This window comes from Populus trichocarpa, chromosome 10, assembly GCF_000002775.5.
Source record: "Populus trichocarpa isolate Nisqually-1 chromosome 10, P.trichocarpa_v4.1, whole genome shotgun sequence".
Classification (NCBI taxonomy): domain Eukaryota; kingdom Viridiplantae; phylum Streptophyta; class Magnoliopsida; order Malpighiales; family Salicaceae; genus Populus; species Populus trichocarpa.
Genome location: NC_037294.2, coordinates 18864674 through 18888546, shown reverse-complemented (window position 1 = coordinate 18888546; position 23873 = coordinate 18864674). Strand labels below are relative to the sequence as shown.

At 35.0% G+C, this 23873-nt stretch overlaps 4 protein-coding genes across 7 annotated transcripts; 3 read left to right on the top strand and 1 right to left on the bottom strand.

The window, feature by feature from the left end:
• Positions 1–301: 301 nt before the first annotated feature.
• Positions 302–2506, bottom strand: LOC7458096 (uncharacterized). Of its 2 annotated transcripts, none has more exons than XM_002315146.4 (3): positions 2339–2506; positions 1623–1869; positions 302–628 (listed from the first exon to the last, which is right to left on the bottom strand). In XM_002315146.4, the coding sequence occupies exon 2, from the start codon at positions 1864–1866 to the stop codon at positions 1633–1635; it is 234 nt and encodes a 77-aa protein (XP_002315182.1). In that variant the 5' UTR covers positions 1867–1869; positions 2339–2506; the 3' UTR covers positions 302–628; positions 1623–1632. The 2 variants fall into 2 exon arrangements, with proteins under 2 accessions (XP_002315182.1, XP_024466985.1); XM_024611217.2 differs by having other exon boundaries at positions 2324–2494.
• A 102-nt stretch (positions 2507–2608) lies between these two features.
• On the top strand, positions 2609–6861 carry LOC7458095 (syntaxin-81). 3 transcript variants are annotated; one of them, XM_024611216.2, is made up of 9 exons: positions 2609–2816; positions 2912–3009; positions 3108–3191; positions 3304–3408; positions 3893–4036; positions 4576–4824; positions 4948–5079; positions 5961–6007; positions 6541–6861. In XM_024611216.2, the coding sequence occupies exons 2-9, from the start codon at positions 2932–2934 to the stop codon at positions 6563–6565; spliced, it is 864 nt and encodes a 287-aa protein (XP_024466984.1). In that variant the 5' UTR covers positions 2609–2816; positions 2912–2931; the 3' UTR covers positions 6566–6861. The 3 variants fall into 3 exon arrangements, with proteins under 3 accessions (XP_024466984.1, XP_002316241.1, XP_024466983.1); XM_002316205.4 differs by lacking the exon at positions 5961–6007 and having other exon boundaries at positions 2611–2816; XM_024611215.2 differs by lacking the exon at positions 5961–6007 and having other exon boundaries at positions 2611–2818; positions 2915–3009.
• A 1511-nt stretch (positions 6862–8372) lies between these two features.
• On the top strand, positions 8373–9517 carry LOC7458094 (60S ribosomal protein L35a-1). Its single transcript, XM_002316204.4, has 4 exons — positions 8373–8529; positions 8657–8692; positions 8998–9226; positions 9315–9517. The coding sequence occupies exons 1-4, from the start codon at positions 8498–8500 to the stop codon at positions 9354–9356; spliced, it is 339 nt and encodes a 112-aa protein (XP_002316240.1). The 5' UTR covers positions 8373–8497; the 3' UTR covers positions 9357–9517.
• Positions 9518–16896: 7379 nt separating this feature from the next.
• LOC7458093 (probable sugar phosphate/phosphate translocator At3g11320) lies at positions 16897–20551 on the top strand. Its single transcript, XM_002316203.4, has 4 exons — positions 16897–17700; positions 18272–18375; positions 18477–18705; positions 20011–20551. The coding sequence occupies exons 1-4, from the start codon at positions 17260–17262 to the stop codon at positions 20155–20157; spliced, it is 921 nt and encodes a 306-aa protein (XP_002316239.1). The 5' UTR covers positions 16897–17259; the 3' UTR covers positions 20158–20551.
• The last annotated feature ends 3322 nt before the right edge of the window (positions 20552–23873 follow it).

The following is a 23873-nucleotide window of genomic DNA, read 5'->3' as shown; positions in this document are numbered from 1 at the left end:
CTGATTTATAAAAAATTTTGGGCAAACATCAGATTTTGCGCATCAATATCACAGCATTAACTGAAAAAGGGACCAGCACCCCAGGTATCCTATTTCAACATCTGCCTGCATGTAGAAGAATCACATGAAGCCCCTCACCACACTGATGAAATGAACACCAAATGTTCCCATAAGAACCAAACAGTGAAGTCACAATTGGTTTTCACACACAAGACCGCAACTTCAAATGCATAACGAGCGTAAAATACATCCACTCCAGTAAGGGTGTTCCTCGCATTAACATTCAGAATCTATCGAGAAATGAAGGAAAAACATTATTACTGCATCAAATCATGAAGAATAATTAGGTTGACAACAAAACACTAAATGTCATAGAACGTTAGTTACTTTTGAAACTTGTCAAACAATACAAACACCAATTATAAAATGGCCCTAAATCCACACCATTTTCACCCCACATCTCATCGTTTTTTTTTCCCGCAACATATGTAACCTTAAAAACACTAGTTTTTGAGAAAGGATATTCCAAATAAATCAATCATGTCTTGGATTTCCTGAATCGTATGCCTCCTCTGCCTTTCTAAAAAGAAATGTTGTTTACAATCCTATTAGCCAAACTCCATGATTGCTGCCACACAAGAAAAGGAACTAAATTAATCACAGAAAGATAGTTGTAAACAGAAATTTATATCCTAGATTCAAGCTCAAACAATAACTTATGGACTAAATGTGAACTTTAAAATAACAAAAAGAAATGAAAAGAAGCAAAAAAAGATAAAGTCAACGCTGGAGGAACACCCCCCCCCCCCCCCCAAGCATTTGCTTCGTTCTTGGTTAAGGAGGAATCCTTCTCAAAATTAGCAAGCTTATGAGTTGAAGCAGTAAAATAAAAGACTAGTCAACGACCAACCTATGCACTGAGCAAAGGAATACATAACATGGGTTTAATCTTCAATCACACAAGATTGAAAAAGAGAGATGTCACATCCAGTCACCATTCTCATCATAATATTTGATGTCATATTGTATTTTCTTTTATCTGCCAATCTCAATTTTGCCTCTGGCAGCTCCAGTATAAATCCAATCCAGAGGTACGGGATTTAGTTGTCTTCCTACCTGATTAATTTTAAGGGGGAAAAATCTTTTTAAGCATCAATTGCATTTGCATATCCTCATCCTGCGATCCTTGTTACTGATTTGACACACTGTGTAAGCATAAATCAGAAAATGGCCTACGACGTATGCTTAATCTTTAGAAAGAGAAACAAAAACATTCTCAAAGCATACTGGAGGCCTTATCTAAGCAATTGAATTCTTTAAAGCATATAACCAATGATTAAAATCTAGTAGTAACAAAGGCCACCGATCTCAAATTCTGGAGTTGTGTTCATGCAAACATTCTCAAATTTCTATCTCATTTCTCACGAGATCCAGGTCACTTCATCATAATGAAAGAACTCAGTTTCTATCCGTTTTAGCATGTATGTTAAACAAAAAGTCCCAGCCAAGGGTAAGGGGCTAGCCCTAGTGAAGCCCATCATTACTTGACCAAAAATCTACCCATGCAATCTATTACCAGCAATCACACGTAGAGACAAACATACAATACGGTTTTAACTTACCTTAGCATCATCATCCAGACACCAGCTTTACAAAGATGCAAATGGAATTGAGTATTATAAGTGGAACTCTCATATATTGGGTCGCATAAATGAGACCGATAAGCTGGCCTTTCAAAGACTTTGTTCGTCCTACAGAGAATTCAGAGAAGCTCCATCCTCTAGGTGCAAGAAACCGATCTTCATTTAATATTGCAAATGCATTTGCAAGAAGCAGAAAGCCCTCCAATAAAGTCCACAAACCCATTTCCTAAATGATAAACAAAGCCCAAATTAACTACACAGAACCCAAAATTTTATGCTCAGAATCGATGAAATTCCAGAAAAAATAAAGAGGGAAAAAGTAGACAAACAGGAGACAAGTTACTCTTATGCATGTGAAAATAGGATCTCTCACTCCTTCAACTCTGTGCTACCCTATAAATCTTGTTTATGTCTACCTTTCGTTTTGATCCAAAGATAAAAGAGGCATAAGCTACCGTAGAATGACTGAGTTTTTCATCAATATAATTTCAAAGAAACTGCTTTAAAAATTCAAAGAGAAAAAATCATCAAAAAAATATCACGCATTGAACACGAAAATATACAATGTCATCGTTGGCAGCATAAAATAAATCTAATGCTTTCGAAGGTAGCAAGTTAAGCACACAAATGAAGAAGCAGATCAAATAAGAATATGAAAACACAATATAAAAGAACCGAACTTGCAATAAAATAACCTGTGAAGGCAAAGCTGCTTCCTCTTTGATGCTTTGAATCGCTGAGCAAGTTATGCGAATGCGAACCCAAATCAGAGCTTTGAACTAAAGCAAGAAGCCTCTTCTTGTCAAGCAACTGTGAGAATTTAGATTGATTGTATCAAGGGCACGTTTGGTTAGGCAAAAATTATACAAGAGACGGGCTGTCAAGTCTATTTTTTTATGATGGGCCCGAGCCCAATCAGCCTACTTGTGTAAAAATTAGAGGAAAAAACTGAAACGCGTTTCGTGCAAGCGTTGTCTCTTTTGAGTCTCGATTACTTTATCAGACTCCAATCTCTTCTCTCCCTTTCTCTCTCTCTCTCTCTTATTCGAAAGAATTATTCAACTTCAGTTTGATCATGATTAAATTCCTTTGCACTTCCGTGGCCGTTATTATCTGCTGCAATTCAATTTGATCCAGTTAACTTGAATTCAAATTAGTGATTGCATGATCAAGGTTAGGAATTTTTTTCCTCGAATTTGTCTTGCTTATATGTATATATGAGGTGCATTTAAGCTTGATTTTTTTTTCTGGACAATCTATTTGTGAAGGTAATTAACTGGTGGGTGGTATGGCTAAAATTAGAGACAGAACAGAGGATTTTAAAGATGCAGTAAGGCACACTGCTGTTTCCTTAGGTTACAATGAGGTAAAAAAAAAAAATTGTTTCATTTCCTCTTTCAAATTATGTTTTGCTGAATTTTGTGTTGTGTGGATGCGAATGTGGATGTGGTTACTTTTTGACAGGCCAAATTGGCAGCCATTATGGCGTCCTTTATCATTCATAAACCACGGCAAAGGTCACCGTTTACTAAAGCTGCTCTTAAAACGGTATGTTTAATGTTTCACTCGTGCGCTTGTTTGTGCTAATTTTGGGATGCACATACAATTTATATTTGACTGACTACCCCTTTTTGGGGGGTTCATTCGATGTATGTATTAGCTTGAAAGCATTGGAGCTTTAGAACAATTTATGTTGAAGCATAGGAAGGATTATGTTGATCTGCATCGTACCACCGAACAGGAGAGGGATAGCATTGAACAAGAGGTAAGTCATGGGGTATAATAGTCTGTCGGGTCACTTTGTCATATATAATTGGAGACACTATAGAAATGCTGCAGATCGGATAATCTTTCAACTGTGCTTGATAGAGGAAGTAGCTGTTGGTATTATTTAAGTTGTTTTTTCATTGGTGTTGTTTCTAACCAGTTATCTTCTTTTGATGCCTGGAACTATAAGTGAGAATGTGAAATTAAAACATTAGTCCCCCAAGTGGTTGATAGATCAATGAGCCTTGGCTGCGATAGATTCCTAGGTTTAATTCGATGACATATTTACTGATTTATTGTCTTTTTTATTGTGTTTAGTGTATCATAAATTCCAAGTATGTTCACTAAAGCAGCATTTGAAAATAGGCTGGATTAATGGATCCTTTTTCTTTTTGCCATTTTGTCTTCTCTATTTCTATCTGTCCTTTTGCTTGATGGTATTTGTTTTTCCTCAGCATTTTCTGCAACATCGATTTCTGCAGGTTACTGCATTTATTAAAGCATGCAAAGAACAAATTGACATTCTCAAGGATAGCATAAACAATGAAGAAGCAAATACAAAGGGATGGCTTGGCATCAAGGCTGATACCTCCAACGCTGATACTATAGCACACAAACATGGAGTGGTATGATTATTATCTTCATAATGTTTAATTGAGCTTATTCATTGCATGCTAAACTTGTCTGGGAGATAAAATATTTAGCTTACCGGAACAGTATCCTTCATTTGATCACCTTTTTCTCTTCCTAATCTCCATGGTAAAGATTGTGGTCGAAGTTTGTTATTTTATATAGATCTATTCTTCTAAACATTTAGCATAGTACAAATATTAAATCAATTAGGGGCCTCGGAGCTCTAAATGTAAATTGTCACAATTCTCAGTTGTATAAGATATCATAACTACCAACAGTTGTAATGCCTCATGCACATAGTCTGACACAAACCCTTTTCGTTGTTATCTTAGTTGTGTTGGCAAGAAAGTCTCTTGTCTTTGCTTAGTCTTAGTACAAATTTCATTCTTTGCAGATTCAGGATTTGCTAATAAGTTCACTTTCTATATTCAAATCCCTGCATATGAATCTCCAGTTTCTTTCAGGATGAAATGAAATCGAAGGCATTGTTTAGCTGGATTAATTTACCATTCTGCTACTTTTAAATCTGCAGGTTTTGATTTTAAGTGAGAAACTTCATTCTGTCACTGCACGGTTTGATCAGCTTAGAGCCATACGCTTCCAGGATGCTATTAATAAGAGGATACCAAGGAGAAAAGTTAACCGGGCTGCAAATAAAAATACAAGCTCTGTTGATTCCTCTAAAACAAACAATTTAGATTTTATGGAACCTGATGAAATTCAGCCGGAGCCTCTTAGAGTTCAACAGCAATTGTTGGATGATGAAACTCGTGCCCTACAGGTTATAAGAAATAGCTATTGATGAGATTTTTACAACCTTTTCCATTATCAGATTCTATGATTGTTCAGATGGGTCTTTGAGGCTTCTATAACAAGGGCTGCTTGCTGTTGGACTTGTTTGCAGGTGGAGTTGACTAGTCTTCTAGATGCAGTTCAAGAAACTGAAACTAAGATGGTAGAAATGTCTGCATTGAATCACCTCATGTCCACACATGTTCTGCAACAAGCACAACAAATAGAGCTTCTGTATGAGCAGGTCAGCATGTCTAGCTAGAACATTTACATTTCTTCAAACCTCCAAATATCTTTTTCAGGAAAACTAATATTTATATGAGGCTGTGTGGTTGGGTGGATTCTGTCAAGTTAAAATCTGCCTGGAATAATAGTTCGCGCCGCATTATGAAGAAGAAACTGTGTGCAGAATGCTCCTTCGTATTTTAAACTTAGGAAAAAAGGAAATATCCTATTGAAAATGAATTTTTGGTTCATATTTCTCGTGTGATTGTATTCAGGTTGTCTGATCTAAGCTAATAGTATATCAATTCATTTCTGGGCTACTGGATAACTCCCATGCTTTGGGTACTACAGAGCCTCTGCATCCATTGCAGTAGAGTGATTTCGTGATTGGATGGGTTAGGTGCAGTACGATGAATCAAACACTGAGTGAAATTGATTCTTTAACCAATGAACTGCCAGTTGAAACTACCAGATTGGTCTGCAATCACATCAGAATTCTCTGATTGCATTGCTGCAATTCCTAAATAGCTTCTCCAACCTTTAGGGAAAGGATCTTTCACCTCTCCAATTACTTTGCATTCCAAAGAACAAATATAAAGTGCAATTATCTTTTTACCCCCCAAAATTGAAAATCCTTGCCACACTATTGGGCATTGATAACAAACATAGGACCTTTTGATGCCAGAAGACCAAACAGGAAAATACTTAGGCCTGAGTTGTTATACAAATCAGTTAGTTCTACTTCAGAATAGATATTTTCTTATTAGGTGATATTGAGTTTAAATAGGCTTATGCAGAATCCAGGTTGATTTAGGATCCACATGGTTGGAGGCTGACTGACTGCTGTTAATAGCGATGTGACATGTGTGATGTGTACCAAGTTTTCTTTTCTCTTTTCAGATAATGCTTTTCTTCAATTGCTGTTGCATTCGAGTTGCTGTTTCAAGGTTAATACTTGGCACATTTTAATAGCAAAACTTGAATAAAATTTTTTTTGATATTTCAAGGATCCTGGAACTATGTTGTCAAATGTGATGAGATTAATTACAGCAGTATATAGAAGAATTCCTACACAGACAAATTCTTATTAGCTAAATATTCTCAGTTTTGTTTTAAAATGAAGTTATGTTTTGATGCCACAATTCTGATGCTGTTCTATGATTAAAACAAATTTGTGTAGTAATTTCTCTTCAATCAAGTCTCCAATACTGCTAATATCCTTGTTAATTCTGATTTCGGATTATGAATTTTGCTGCTGCTGCAAATACCTGAGCAGATCAAACCTTGTTCTCTGCCACGTGTAATATTGCATTATTTTTTTTACCATTTCACCTCAAAAAAAAAGGAAAAAGGAAAAGGTAAAAGATTGCCTTGTCTTTTGGACTTCCTATTTAACTGCTAATCAACTGAAAGGGTTTTCTTTTTGGCTCTTTGATTTGTAATCCGTTCTCACACCTTCCTTTTTTATGTCGTACTATAGGCAGTTGAAGCTACAAAGAACGTAGAGCTTGGAAACAAAGAGTTGTCGCAGGCAGTACAGCGGAATAGCAGTAGCAGGACTTTTCTCTTGCTTTTCCTTTTTGTGCTTACTTTTTCAATCCTCTTTCTAGATTGGTATAGCTGAGCTTCTCAGAGTCCATGTTGACTTTTGCAAGTACAGTTTTTCTTGTAGATTTGATTACAGTAAGGGGGGAAATGATTTATTATCAACATGTGAGCAAATTTACTTGAGATTGCATTTTCATTGCTGGAATCAAATCTCTCTGTTTCATACTGAAATAGAGGCATGCATTTCTAGGCCTGTGAGAATTTGTTAAGGTGCCATTCTTTTTCATTTAAGGCTATGGTTTGGTTTTTTTATATTGGAAAATCTCATTCAGCTAGGATTAATAAAATAACTTGTCAAACTGTTCTTCGTGATTGCACTTCAAATGAATAAAGCATGGACTCAAACTGTTCTTTTTTCTCTCTTTTCTTCCTCTAGTATGAGACAAGTGATTTCTTTCCTGACTCTCCTCCCTTCTCCGACTCAAATTTGACCTTGTTTGTTTCCGTGGTTCGGTTGTAGTTTTTAAAAAAAATTGAATTTTTTTTTACTGTTTTTAACATGTTGATGTTAAAAATAAATTTGTGATTTTGGGATTCAGGGTTGATGTTTTTTTCTAAAACCTTCATATCTTCTATGATCTGTCACTGCCTTTGCCATATTAACATGGTCGCTATGAACAAAAACATCACTCTCGACCGCCACAATATAGTCTACGGCAGGTAGCTGGTTTTGGCAATCCTTAAAGAGCCTCTTCTTCTTCTATTGCCAGAGAGAAATGAGAGTATGAATTTGGATACTTGGCTTTGAGTGCTTTAATTCCATAATGACCATGAATTTCTCCTGCAACTATGTAAATTCTTGTATCTAAAGAAAATTCATTTGCCTCAAGAAACACTGCAGTCTCTCTTGGAGTCCTGCGGCACAACCCTTTAAGTCGCTGCTTTGTGGTATTGATAGTTTCCCTTCTTCCAGATTTTTGTAACTCGGACTGAAAAAACCAGTGGAAGCAAGGATGTCTTTTTTCGTATCTGGGATTGGTACTGCTTGGTTAGTAAAATTTAGCAAAGTGAACACATTTTGATCATGTCATATATATATATATATATATATATATATATATATATATATATATATAGCACATCAAATGAAGAGTTATAAATATATCAAAAACCACTTGAAAGTATTGGAAAAAAAGCTAAAAATATTTTTAAAAAACACCAAACACACTACACTGTAAAACAAGAAGAAAAAAAAAGTTATATAATGACGTCTCTTCAAAGAACAAAAGAACTAAGGGTGATCATTTTCGATTCGGTTTGGTTTTTATCAAAAAAAATAACCAAATCGAAATTTTTTTTAAAAAAACCGAAACCGGGTCAAACCGGTTTGGCTCGGTTTTCTCGGTTTTTTCCGGACCGGTTTTGGTTCGGTTCTGTTTTTTAGGGTAAAAACCGGTTCAAACCGGTTTGGCTCGGTTTTCTCGGTTTTTTCCGGTTCGGTTTGGTTTTTTCGGTCTTTTGCTTATAAAACTGAAACCGAACCAAACCGGCCAGTTTTTTAAAACTTTTAATTAATTTTTTTTAATTCAGTTTTCTCGGTTTAATTGATTTTTCAGTTTTTTTCTCACCCTTAAAAAGGACCAGTAGCATTTCTTCAGTAACTGATATTTTTCACGGGCCAGAATGCTGAATGAAATTTATAATGGGCTTGCGGCCCAACTAAAGTATACGCTTATAGTCCACCAGAACGGTCTGTGAACTCTCCTTGCTCTATATAAACAAATTAAAGCGGAAGCAGCGGCAGCGGCAGCAGTAGCTAGGGTTTAAGGTACCCGTCTCGGTGTCAGCCATTCTTTTTCGCGAGAGAGCTTGGACTCGCGGGATTGAAAATGGTGAAGGGACGTCAAGGAGAGCGAGTCAGGTCTGCGATCTATACTTGCACCCTCTACATTATACATATATGTTTTAAAAAAGACAAGGATCGGTTTTTCATTTGTTTGAAGCTATAATTGCTTTAATGTCTATTACTATCTCTGTTTCTTTTATAGGCTTTATGTTCGGGGAACAATCTTGGGTTATAAGAGGTAACAACTAAGCTTGACTTTAGTTCTCTGATTTTAATCTGTTTGGTAATAACTAGGCTTGACTTTAGTACTTTTGAGTTTCCACATCTTGGTGGCAGTACAAGTTTTCGTTTTTATTGATGAAATATATCAATATGTGCATCAATTTTAATTGACTAATTAGTGGAACTGGTATATTAGATTTATTGCGAGTAATTTAATTCTTTTGTGCGAGTGTCAGCGAATGAATAGTCTGACAGGAAATGAAATTGAGTCTGGATTTTGTGTGCTAGTTTCGAGATTAAAATATTATTCTTTGTTATTAGGTCGAAGTCCAACCAATATCCAAACACATCACTGGTCCAAGTTGAGGGAGTCAACACCAAGGAAGAGGTTGCATGGTATGCTGGGAAGCGTATGGCATACATCTACAAGGCCAAGGTGAAGAAGAATGGATCCCACTATCGCTGCATCTGGGGCAAGGTCACCAGGCCTCATGGTAACAGCGGTGTAGTGAGAGCCAAGTTCAAATCAAATCTGCCTCCAAAGTCAATGGTATTGTTGAAAAAATAGCTATTGTGATTGATATGTCACAATTTATGCCTATTTGGCTATGTTTAATTAATTTTTGGTTCATTTGCAGGGAGCTCGAGTGCGGGTTTTCATGTATCCCAGCAATATCTGAGGTACAGTTTGCTTTATATAGTCATTACTGGTGGGTAGTTTAGGTTTAGCTTCTCATGCCTCTGAGTGCTTTCTTTATCGAGGACTGTTTATGGCTGTAGTGAGAACTCTTTCTCTTGTCCGGATCTTGTGATTTTTAATTGAATTTTGGCTCTTAAGATTTGCGTTGCTTTATGGATGGAAAGTGAAGGCAATTGACTATTATATCAAAGCACTCTTCATGCTTTTTCTGTTCTGCTGCTGGGTTACCTCGGGAATTTTATGAATGTTGTATTGCTTAATCATCCATCACCTTCGTGCAGTATTTTAATCTGTATTTTTTAAATAATCGCTTTGTTCTTTTTATCTTTTCTGCTTCCACTGGTTCAGCTATAGAGCTATGATCAGCGTGGATCTATTTTTTGACCTGTGATGCGCTATAACCCCCAAAATGATGGTTTTAAGCCCTTATTATTTTTACGCGTTTTTTAAAAAATTTAATTTTTTTTCTTCAAATTAATATTATTTTGAAAGATAAAAATAATTGTTTAAAAATAAAAAATTATTATTTTAATATTTTTCCAATTGAAAAGAAATTACAGCCCCTCTTTCAAACACCTACACCTCTTAATGGTAGAAAATTGGGAGTAGCCCTTCCTTTTTTTAGGAGCCCCTTTTTCTTTTTTCCTGCGCGTATGCATGTCTAGGATGTTCTCCCTTGTGGACCTTTGTATATCTTTAGCATCTTGGGCTGCTATGGACTGTTCTGATCCGGATTGTAGCCCCGAAGCTTATGGACTCCGAGCGGCTGTTTCTCTCATACGACATACTAATATCTCAGCCCATGTTCGGGAAACACCAAAATTGCTGAGTTATGCTTTTATATTTTCAAATATATATTATAGTTTATTAGCTGTATAATAATTTTTATATATTTCAATCAATGACTAAACAATTTTTATATTAAATATTATAACTTGGCTATTGAATTTTTATAAAAGAAAACTAGCCCACCATCGTCCTTTTTCTCCTCCCAAATCTCGCAATCTAAACCCAACAAATGCTCTTTATTGAAGCACCAATTTAGCCGCCACCTGAACCCAACAAATCCCTTTAAATTGCTCTTCTCTAAGAGCTCCTTGACTTTCAAAGCACTAGAACTCCACCGAATTGCTTATGGTGTCCTGCTACAGTTGATAAGGAAGAACACTAGAATATGAGCATTTAATCATCACCCAAATTAAGATTTTGCACCTGTAAACAGGTAATTTCATGATTCGGATTGCTATCCAATTTTCTTCGATCCGGTGAAATTGTTCATGGTAATCAACGTCTTCAATTTCCTTTGTGTAAATCTCGGGGAACCAATCTTTTTAGTGATTAAAAGACAGCTTCCCATTCCGGCCAAGATTAATGAAGTGGTTTCCCTAAACTTGAAGCGTTCAAGGTTTGAAAAATCTCCAACAAATTCTGGGATTGAACCGTGCAACTAGTTTGGAAAGAGACTGGTTAGTTTATGTTTTTGAAATCTGAAAAACTCTAGTCTCTCCCCAGGGAGGTTGTTGACTGAAAGATAAAGTTATTGTAATTTAAGATCTTTTTTTAGGGTTTTCAGAAAAAGTGGGGGTGAGAGAAATCGTGTGATGATCTTTACATCAGCGAGATTTCGCAACTTAACGTCCGAACGCCAGGGCTTTGAGAAGGGAGAGAATAAGCTGCTAGTACCTTTAATATGACTTGGGGTTATTACTTTAGACTAATTTTCTCAATAGATGGATAAAGGTGAGATTGAAATTTATGATCATATCCATTTTTCTTCACAAGAGTTTCATTCATCCATGATCCTGTTGCTACTTAACCTCTAATCTTTAGCAGTTATGTTTCTAACCGAGGCTACCACCCTAGTAGGACAGATGCTATAACAAAACTTTATTTTAAAATAATAATAAGTAAAAAATCTTCCGTCAAGTTCAAGGATGTAAAGTGTAAACACGCAATTTATCGTATTGCATTCCTCGAGGAAAGCTCTACTTTTGCACACAAATTATGCATGATTAAGCTAGCTTAACGGCTACAATTGACTAGAGCTCGGCATCTGAAAGTATGGGTGGAGTAAAGTATGTATAAGCGAATAGAAGTGCTGTGGATGTTTGATAACATGGCCCAGCTATATATTTAGTCTCTATCACGTTCTGTATGATAATTCGTAAAAGTTTTACTCAAATTAAATACGATAGGTCACCGTATAATCTATCTATCCAGGATTTTTGATAGGAGGCATAGTATTATTTTCGGAATGATGTAGTAGTTGATACGTAGGGCAGAAGGTGATGGGTGCTAAAAAAAAAAAAAACTGATTGAAAAGGGTAGATGGCTAATTAATTGGAAAGTACCCAATGGCATTGAAGAGGCTAGTTTTTTTATTTTTTAGATTTACTTTTAGTATTCGAGCTAGTTTACGCATATCTCAACTAATTTTATGGGTTCTAAAATTAACTATCATGTAAATCTCTAGTGATTCTGAAAAGACTTGAACTTGTAATTATTAAAAAATAAATTTAAAATCTGATCAATTAAATTGGCTCTCAAAATTAAAATTAAAAAGGCTAGTTAATTAGCCGGAAAGTAAGCTAATTACCGTCAGGAATTTCTTTAGCAACGGGAATCAGACTAGTGAAACATAGAATAGATTCAGTAATTTTTGCTTCTTTTTTTTTTTCAGTCTGTGTATTTTGAAGTCAGCTTTCCTTTTTTATTAGGTTTTTGATACGGTATTCATGTCCTTGATGATGCATTCATAAAAAATCTATCACTTACAAACTCTTTGCCCACGATTGATTGTACGTATAGAGAGATTCTACACCGAAACAGAGAGAGAGTGAGAGACGTATTAGAGAAAATTAAAGGAACATTTTTTTAACGAGAGAGTTTTTTTATATTTTTTTTTGGGTGGAATTGAATATAATTTTTCATTTTTTGTCACAATTATAGATTGAATATCATAAAAAATTTTGTGCAATAGCTTATAGCTAACAAATATTTGCATTTTGAACTCATATCTATTCGCTAGCTATATTGCACTTGCTCGACTACAGGTAGGTTGGATAATTTTTCTTTTGTTAGTGTAAAAAAATGATGTTCATTCCATGTAGATGTATCGTAAAGAAAGGGAGAAAAATCTGCGCAGCAAGTTAGAGACTTGATTGAGTCAATTAAATATGTTGCATTCATTTTAATAAGGTGATTAAAAAAAGCAACAATAATAGAAGGATTAAGAAAAAAGCGATGACGATAATCCAAGGACAATTAATATATATATATAAAACAGGAAAACAATGTAGCAAATTATAAGCAAGCTAAACGCATAAGGATAAAATTGTAAGGAAAAAAAACAATAAAACAAAAGGAGATTCAGGCGCGTTCTAGCCTACATGCCTCGTCTATTCAAAAAAAGATTTGTTTAGCGGGTCAAGCCTCTTTTGTTTGTTTTGTTTGCAATAAATTATGAAAATGAAACAAAAAACTTTAATGTAAAAAAAAAAACTGAGAAAATACAAGAATAAAAAGTTTAACCCGTCAAACCTACAATCTTGAATATGAGACATTGATAACCTCATAAAAAAAAATCAAATTCAATATAAAAACAAAACAAATTGTTCGCGGATTAAATTGAATAGCAAAGTCAAATAGTGAAATGAGAAAAAACAAAACAAATAGAAATTAAAAGAATGGGGGTAAAGATTGAAACAAAATAAAATAAAATATTAAGAAATGAAATTGAAAAAAAATCAATCATAAAAGGATTAAGGGTAAAATAAAAAGAAATCGAAACAATGAGGAGTGGAATAAAAAAACAAATTGAATCAAATATGAGGGACACAATTAAAAAAAAAATTCAAAACAATTATTAATTAAAAAAATAGAGAAAAAAATAGAAGAAGAAATAAACTCCGAGGATAGAATTCAAGCTTGGCAAAAAAAAAATTTAACAAGAAGAGAAAAGAAAAAAAAAAATTAACCGGAAGCCGATCGAAGCTTTGGCTACTACACATGCTGAATCTGCCCGCAAGTCATAGACTTGATTGAGTCAATTAAATATGTTGGAAGAGATATATGAAAATTTTATTTTTAAAAATAATTCAGTGACTGCACTGAACTACAAAAGTCAAATATCAATACACCTTTAATAGACTTTACAAAAACTGATTTGTAGCGTGAAAAAAACTACTATACCCTCGAGCAAAGCCTCCAAAAATAGGAAACGAAGGGCAAAATAGAAATTTTACCGTAGCAACCCACATTAACTTGTGCAATCCCAGCGATGGAGGCCTCAGTACGAGTTTGCCATCTTTGCTCATGCCAACTTAAACGTCTTCGCATCGGCCGACTAATGGGCTAACTCGTGGAATCTGCAATTAATTCCATGTTGATTGCTATGCTAACAACTTGAAGACCTTTCCTTTTTCTTCTTTCAACTTCACCATAAGGTCAAGAAGACCCCACTGATCGCATGCTCGAACCGAGACCTTAGCATGGCACTTGCTATCTGCTCCCATAACCCATGAACCAGAAGCCTAGGACGGTTGACGATGCAAGATTAAATAGATAGACTGGGTTCCACCTATGAATAACCGAAGCCTACCTAACCCGAGCATGCTCTAATCTCTATGCATGACCCCCGAACTTCTTCCGGTGCCGAGAACTTTCGCAACAAATGGGCCACACACTCTCATTATCACGCTCATTATTAAAATCGTTTCGATTACTTTGGCTGCCGTTTGGACCGACATTTGTAATGTGTCTGGCAACGCCGCTGTGCCGAGCATTTATATAAAAAAAAAATTGAATGGTTTTGATTTGTTAATACTAAAAATTAAAAAATATATTATTTTAATATATTTATAAATAAAAAATACATTAAACAACAACTGATAAATTAACAAACACCTTGCAGCCATGACGAGTTGACTACCTCCTCTCCGTCTAGTCTCCAAGACGTGTTGATTTTTTCGTATTGCACAAAATACTCCAATTATTTGGAATCGTACCTTCCAATGGATCTTAAACACGTATGTATACCAGCTTCGTGTGATTGAAAAGTAAATGCCTAATTTTAGGTGCAAATTTCTTGTCTGTTTTTTTTTCTTTTCAAATGCATACAAAATAAAGGTCCGAGTAGTGATGGTGCTTTCGCCTCCAACCTGCCTGTAATTCTATGTTCCTTGTTGGTCTCCGTTCCTTGTTGGTCTCCGATAGTGAACTTTTCAATACTGACCCGTGAAAAAAGAAAATGGCATGGCTAGTTTTTCTATTTCAAATTTTTTTTTTATTATTGTTAACGTGAGTATCTGGACCAGTTTTCAAATACCTCAACTAATTTTACGGGTCCTGAATTTAACGATCATGTAAGTCTCCAGTAGTTTTAAGGTTTGTAGGACTCGAACTGATGATTTTTAAGGAGCAAATCTAGTACCTGACCAGTTAAGCTACACCACTCATGGTTTTTATTTATTTTTTAATTTGAAGGAAGGGGGGTCTGTTACTTAATAAATGTTAAAATATTGATTTAAAATTTAAAATTTTAATTTCCTAGCATTAGACGAACGAAGAAGCTCTTGATGATCTCTTAATTGATCTTGGAGTTACACGAGTCTAAAGAAGAGAAGGGAAACCTCCATTTATACTCACTGACGTTATCCACCTAGAATAGAACACTTGTTCAATGGACTACAAAAACACCATTTTTAAATAAATATAACATTTCTTTATTAAATATTTCAAATAAAACGACCCGGACTTAGAATTCTTGATGTGTCAGAAATTAAACGAAAAATCAAATTGTTTGGAGACCCAAATAAGAATTAGTTTGTAAATCCAGTTCAGTTTTTTTCTAGATAAAAATAAAATAAAGATGGGGTATGTCTAGATTGTAAAACTGGTATATGCAATAAAATAAAATAATGAACACATTAAGCATGTGTATCATATCCTTGATGGAGTCTAGCATGTTTGATATTATTATAGCGGTTGTTTTTTAAATTATATTTTACTTATAAATATATTAAAATATTTTTTAAAATTTTTTATTATTAATATCAACAAATTAAAATGATATAAAAATATTATAAAAATAATAATTTAAAGTAAAAAAAATTAAAATATTTTTTAAAAAACCTTTTTGAAATGTAAAAATAACAGTTCTAAATTTAGATCAAATATCAATTGAGCATAAAGATGCCACTTCACTATGAAATTAATGATAAAATTCAAGCTTGAAACCTCGTTCCAGATGAATATTTTTTTTACAACTTGAACAGACTCGTCCAAGATTTTTTTTTTAATCTAAAACGGTTTTTAGTTGTAGTGTCCTCAATTTAGAATTTTTTTTTTAAATAATTCTATGTTAATACAGTATTCTCAATATGAATAACCTACTCAATGACAAATTGAATATATATTATAAAAAAAATTAAAAGGCGCGGGGTTTTTACTGTAGCTCTAAACACAAATTATTATAGATTGCGATAGTAAAATTTATATAGGTACAACATGCAAGTAAGAGGATAATAGGGGCATTGTCTTTTCTTTTTTTAATTCAAAAAGCTGCTGGCATGTATTCTACACGTTTCAGAGAGTAGGTGACGCCGGTACCATTAAGAAGACGCGTGAGGCATCTCTCGATGGCCAAATTTAGTTACCTGCAATTTAGATAGATGTGCATACATGCTCTCTTTCACGTTGTGCGACTTCTGTAGATATACCATGGTTGGATTGCTGCCAGTTATTGATTATTTGTGTTTTTTTTCTTCTTTTTTCTCTCTCTCTTAACAACTAAAGTGCACCACTATTCTCTATTTGTTTGTTATTTGCTTGGTCTGACATGGGTTGCTAGACCTAAGCAACTTGGGTCTAGCAATATGCCAAACTAAAGAGACTTATGTCTGAGAACAATACCAGGCCCAAAAGTCTTGGATGTGACAACTATGTTTGGTGTCAGACCCCGGCACGGGTTTGGCTTGGTTGCCAGACCCCAGCGCGGGTATAACATGACCACCAGACCCAAAAGGCTTAAAACATTTTTTATATTTTTAATATATTTTTTTATATTTTTAAAAAATTTGATATTGATCGACCGTGAAGTGCGGGTAAATATATTTAGTTTATACATCAATTTTTATGATATCTTATCATGAAAAGTAAAAATTACTTTATTAGAAAAACAATTGTTAAAACTGGATAATAAATAACTGGACGTTTTGTTTTTACTTTTTAAAAAATAATTTTTTATATATTTATATTTTTAAATAATACATGTGACATTAAAAATAAAATTAAAAATATATATTTTAATTTATTTTTAAATAAAAAAATATTTTTAAAACCAACTCTACAGGCTGTCAGTTTTAGACTTGCACTGGCGAAAAAGGAAAGGCAGGTAAAAAAAAAACTCAACTACATTGAAGAGTCAAAGCTTTACCTTTCCTTATACCGTACACAAAATAATAGAATACTACACAAGCACCGTATTCTCCTTTTCCATATACAAAACCCATAACATAAATAACACCGCACAGAGAAAGAGCGAGAGGGAGAGGAAACTAAACAGAAGCCAAAACGAAACGCCCCCGTCCCCACCCCACGCGTTTACCACTACCTCCTCCTCCTCCCCTTCCTCAGTTTTATTTGCGAAGGAAAACCACATTCTTTTCAATTCCCTCCCAATCCCTCAAATCCCCCCATCTCTGTCTTGTAAAAATCCTCTCTTATTACTATTATAATTATGTCACAGATCCATGGGAGAAGAACCCCCGAATAATCTCCATTAGATCCACACCATTTCCCTGCACCTCAGCCCACCTGATTTAACCAGCGAGCACCGACACCCCTCCAATAATCACCACCGTCCGATCTCTAAAAAACCCAGGATGAAGAGCACATCACGATTTTTCACGATCGGTCTAGTGTCATCATGGTACTGCTCAAACATAGGAGTTCTGTTACTAAACAAATACCTTTTAAGCAATTACGGGTTCAAGTATCCGATCTTCTTGACCATGTGTCACATGACAGCTTGTAGTTTGCTAAGTTACGTTGCAATTGCGTGGATGAAGATGGTGCCTATGCAGACCATCCGGTCTAAAACACAATTCATTAAGATCTCGGCTTTAAGTCTCGTGTTTTGTGTGTCGGTTGTGTTTGGTAATATTTCTTTGAGGTTCTTGCCTGTCTCTTTTAATCAGGCTATTGGTGCCACCACGCCCTTTTTTACGGCTGTTTTCGCTTATCTGATGACTCTTAAAAGAGAGGCTTGGCTGACTTATGTTACCTTGATTCCTGTTGTCACCGGGGTTGTTATTGCTAGTGGGGTAAGTTGCCTGTTTTTTTTCTTATTTATGTTGTTAATCTGGGATTTTGTTTCAATAACTGAATTGGGTTTCTTGATTTTTTACTGTTATTATTGTATTTTTGATGTTCCTCCAAATGGGTTCTCTTCGATTGGTTTCTAGCTGTTTTAGTTGATTTTCTTTTTTCATGTGTATTTTATGCTAGCTTGGGAAGAATGGGATTTGTTTTTCTATATTTTCAGCTCCTTATCACGACCGAGAATTGCATTTCTGTTGCTGAAATCAAATAAATCTCCAGCATCCAAATTTCATAATGTATTTTGGATTCCACAGCCTGTTATGTTGACTTTTAGTTGTTAGTAATTTGTCTCCCAAAATTCTTGAGGAGTTCAGTATTCCATTGGATTTAAGAAGTTTTCATTTATTTATTTTGGTTTGAAAATTATCTTGCGAATTTGGTCAGCTTCATTACTTCTCTTCGGTTTTCTTTTCTTTTTGAGCTTAGGCAACGTTTGTGGTGTTGTGTTATGAAAATGGATTCCATTTGAGCTAAGTGTTTTAACTCCGGTCTGTCTTTGTTGGGTGGAAATAGGGTGAACCAAGTTTTCATCTATTTGGGTTTATAATGTGTATTTCTGCTACGGCTGCAAGGGCGCTCAAATCAGTTCTGCAAGGGATTTTGCTTTCTTCGGAAGGGTAAGGATGTCTGTCTCTTGATTTCTTTGTTATTTTTTTTTGCAAATGAAGTTGATGGCCAGGCTCTTTGTATGCTGAGAAGTTTGCATTTTTTTTTTCAGTGAGAAGCTGAATTCAATGAATCTCCTCCTGTACATGGCTCCGATAGCTGTTGTATTTTTACTCCCTGCAACGCTTATCATGGAAGAAAATGTGGTTGGTATCACCCTAGCTCTTGCCAGAGATGATGTCAAGATCATCTGGTACTTGCTATTCAACTCCTCACTGGCGTATTTTGTGAATTTGACCAACTTCTTGGTTACAAAACATACAAGTGCTCTAACTCTCCAGGTAGGTGTTTGATTTTAAAAGATATAATGACTTGATTTTTTTATTTTTTGTTTTAACTCACTATGCAATTGTCATAAAATTCTTATGTGTGCTTTTGCGAGTCAGTCCGATGAAACAATAATTTATTCCGGAAAGAAAAAGGAAATGAGGTGTTTCAGTTCAGGGTGTTGCATTTTAATCTCTTAGAATGTGCAAAACCTCTCATATCTAAATGTGTTCGGTTCATTTCTCCTCGGTTAATTTTCTGGGAGTTTTTCTCCAGAAGTGATTAGCTCAGGATTGCTGTCCTGTCTTCAGGAGTAGTTTGTGCCACACGATGGTTCAAACTTTTCGATTATATTTGCACATATTTTGATGATGAAATATTAGATCCAGAGAGCAAGATGTGTTTTGGAGATTGAGAATATGGAGGGCTGTAGTGTTAGGAGGGGCTTGCTAACTGGAAGATTTCATTAGATTGCTTGGTAGTCTCTGTTTGTATAGCTCATTATAATGCTGAAAGTTATTCAATGTTAGTTCTTCTGGATATCTGTAGCTTATGCATTTACATGTTTTTTGAAAGCTGTGTTTTTAATTTTTTTTTAAGAAATAGCTGGAACATTGAACTTACTAAATGGGGATGTGGAGATAATTCTTGCAGCAAGAAGAACAAATGGACTTGTAAAAACATTTATTTCAAGAAACTCTAGGCTGTATTAAGTGAGGACAATAGACGGAAATCATTCAATGCACAATGGCATATGAATGGTTATGGTCCATTAAGACAAGGAGTGATTTGTTATCTGAGTTGAAAGCAAGGAAAGGACAAAAGGAGTTTTTGTTGTAAAAGTTGGAGGGGAAATCAATCTCTGCTTGGTTGTCTGTGCTTCTTTAGACAATCGATTTCATTCTCATTTGATTACATGCTTCAATCTTTGTACTTTCTGTATGTACAATGTTGGCACCTGATGTACCAGCAGAAAAGAGTGATTAGATTGATCAAATAATCCTCTTTATAAAGAAAAAAAGATTGAAGCTTTAGGATTGAGCAAGGAATGTTGGACAAAGAATGGTGTAGGTTGAAGTAGTAAAAATGATTTAATCTCGCCAGCCTACAGAAAACTTGGTTAAAACAGAACTTGATACTAGTTTGGTATCAAGATTCCATGGTCAAGAAATAAAAAAGGTTTAGTGGAATTAAATTGTTTAGTTGCTATTTTTGTACTTGTTTTCTTCTGGTGAATCACTGACATTTCTGCATCACCTTTTAGCATCGTGTTGATAGGCCTTGAACTTTGAGATAACAAAGAATTCTTGATCTTCCAGGTTCTCGGTAATGCAAAAGGAGCTGTAGCTGTTGTGGTTTCAATTTTAATATTCAGAAATCCTGTGTCTGTTACTGGAATGCTTGGTTACTCGCTTACAGTTTTTGGAGTCGTCCTCTACAGTGAAGCCAAGAAACGAAGCAAATGATGATGTATGATTCGGGAAAAGCATTAATTGCGATTTCCATACTTCATTTATGTCAGTGCCAGGACGGCAGCAACCTTCCAAGAGGCGAGTTCAGGATGTGGTTGGTGCCATGGAATTTGGCTCTCTGGATTCTATATTTTTTGTCCAGGAAACCCGAGTGGGTGGTTTCCGTTTGTATCAGCAACGACAGCAGGATTAGCCAGAAGTAGAATACTCAAATAAGTGACTGATTTATCTCTACCATTCCAGCTTGAGGTTGTAGAGACATATCATTTTTATCTTTTTTATTCTTTCAGGAAAAAATATTGTAGAATGGGGTCGTTACACAGTCAGTTTGTTATTAACATTTGTCATATTCGATTAATTAATGAAAGGAACACTCAAAATTTTACTACTTCATGTTCGTATCCTCGGGGATTGGAAGTCTACAAAGTCTTCAAGCTGGTGGTGGCTACCATGTTTGTTCCACAAAATGTCCAGCATTTTGAGAATGGACTCATTTTCATATGAGATAATTTGTTGCCGACCATAAGATGACAAGTCCGACTGAGTTCCCGAGTTTCGGCTTTTGTTACGATTAGCATGACATTGAATTCAGAAAAGGATTAATTACTGGAAGGAACAAACCTAAGCTGAGGGCCGGTAAATGCTGTCATGCCGGTCGAGTGGCTGTCCATTTAGGGATAAGTGGTTGCTAAATACTATCCCATAGAAAATGCACGCCTTCATATGTGATTGAATTAGCTCGAACCTCTCCGAAAGCAGAATCCACGACAGATCCACCATAATCAAGCATTTAGTATCCTTTGCTGTTGGTGGGGATGCTTTTCAAAATCGATCTGCAGTATCACTTAATTAGCAAGATACCTGACTAGAATACATGTGCAATGTATAAAAAAGAGCAGACAAATCTGGTGATATGAAAATTAACTAATCCAGAATTATCGAAAAACTCAAAGGATCCTTTATTTGCTGCTTAATTCATTATATCACACAACCTTTCTTACAAGAAATGTATTTTCCCTTTTTTTTTATTGTCAAGATTTTTTTTTCATTGTTAATCGAGTTTTAAATAAATCATCACACCCGAAATAACTTCATCAGAATTTATTTCTTTTGACCTCCCTTTAAATTTGACCTGAAAAGCAAACCCACTAACAAATTTTTCAAGCCAACTCCCAGTTGCTTGGGAGATTATTCACAAGTGGACTCTAATAGTGTCTTTAAGTGCCGGTATAGAGAAGAAGTGCGAACAAAGTTTCATGAGATTTTATATATATTTTTGTTTTTAACATGTTAATATTAAAATAAGTTTTTAAAAAATAAAAAATATTATTTTTATATATTCCTAAATAAAAATCAATTTTAAAAACAAAATTTATCAGGTGTTTGACACTATGGTTAAAAAATATTTTTGAAAATTTTAAAATTTTTTTTGCTTTAAATTAATATATTTTTTATGTTTTTAAATTATTTTAATATGTTAATATTAAAAATAATTTTTAAAAATTAAAAAAATATTATTTTAATATATTTTAAAATAAAAAATATTTTAAAAAGTAACTATTATTACCGATTACACCCACACTTAAAAAAGCAGGTGCGGTACAAACTACAGTCATCACAGGTTTCTCTCGTAAATAAGAAGAAAAGTCACCAGCCAAGGGTAAATAATATTTCTTTACACGACACCGTTGCCATCCTTAATTCTAGCGGGAAAAAAACAGTCTTGTTTCCCGCTAAAAGAAGAGCAGACGAACACAACCACCTCCACTTTCCCCCACTCTCCATCTCTTCCGAAAATATGACCCTAAATTACTCACCACTCTCAATAAAAAAAAAATCATGTTAGAGCTAAGACCTAGTCAATAATGCCAATTTTGACTGTTCCTCCACCGGATTCTCTCTCAAATCCATGGATTATATCCACGTGGCAATCATCTCCCTCCTCCGATCTGATGGCCTCGAGAACTACCGCTGATCCGCTGCGATCGCAACTTCTCCATGGGCACGAACATCGGTAACATGGAGAAGATATTGAAATTCGCCAATAACGATGGTATTGTCATTATCAAGGCTGATGGTGGTGGAGATACCGTCTATTTCATGTATGAAAGCCATAGCTTAGTTTGTGTTTTTGTTGTTTTGATCACTGTTGAGTGTGTTTTTCCTGTTCGGGAAGATTGGATTTTGTTTTTCAGTTTTTTTTTCTTTGATTGAGGGTTTGGTTTCTTTCTGTTAATCGGTGTGAAATCTATGGGCTTGGTTCGACCTTGATGAGGAAAGAAAGCCTATGGTGGAGAAGACTGACCTTGAGATTAAGGCTGAAGTTGAAATCGTGGATATTGGGTAGACTTGGCTAGCAGGTTGTGGCTATAATCTAGAAAATATAAGCTTGTTGTTTGATAATCTAATTCTGGTTGTTTTTAAATAATTTTTTGTGCTGAAATATATGTAAATAATAATTTTTTATTTTTTTAAAATTATTTTTAATATTAGTACATAAAAAATATGAAACATATTAAATTTTAGTCAATTTTTTTAAAAAAACCGTGTTTTCAAACAGTGTATTAGTGATCCTTCCAGATCTCTTTATGAGATGAAAAATATCTTTAGGTTATTTACATTTTGGGATGTGTAACCTTTTTGTGGCAAACCGAATCCTTAGACGAACGTCTTCTGCTTTTGCAAAAGGCTGTTGGTCACTTGCCATTTACAGCCCACTCGTCATTGGACCGTTGCCTTTTGCTATTAGCTCTTCTCCCAAGTACTCTGTTCACTGAAAAACAACGGCCGGCTCGAAGGATCGGATGCAGAGTGGCTTAACTTTTTGGAAATAATGATTACACCGAGTCTTGATGGCTGTTGAACCCAATCTTACCTTGAACATAAATTCCAGACATTATTTGCCTGTGAAATGAGATTGTAATTATTTTTAAAAAAAATTTTATGTTGAAATGTATTAAAATAATATTTTTTTTATTTTTTAAAAATTATTTATAAAATTAATACATCAAAATAGTTTAAAATATATAAAAAAATTAAACTTTTTAAAAAACACGGAACAAGAATTTCCAAACGCTCACAGTAAGCCACCGATGTTAGGCACTGTCCTTTGACTACTCGATGGTTCGCATGGACTGATCTGCATGTGGTGCGGATTTGGATATCTCAACATCATTTGATCTGATTTTTTCCCGCTTGCTTGTACAGCAAAGCAAGTTCATCCACGTGGTCAATCAACCTACGAAATAAAATCAACAGGTTAAAAAAAAATCAACATAAAAACCTAAATCCAAAGTCCTAACCAAGAACCTGAGTAACAAACCATCTAAACTGATGAGTAGCCACCATCGCGAATCCAACAGGAGCCCTAGCCGACGCGGCAGAAATCTCATCTCCATCAACACTCTTATCAATTGAACTCTCTTTGATTCATCTTTCAATAAAGGCAAAACCTTAGGCATCAATTCAATCACCAATCTCTTCTCTTCACACACTAAACCACCACAATCCACTCCCAACAACTCACCAATCCTCCTCTCATATCTGTCACCAAAATCATCTCAGCATAAGCTTTCGATAGCTCGTTGAAAGCCAAGTTAGCTTCAATTGAGAGGTTCTTTGGGATCCAGGAGAGCAATTCCTGCGTGGAGGATTGAGAGGAGGAGAGCAATGCACCTGCTAACGTGAACTCTTTGATTGAAAAGTTGTGT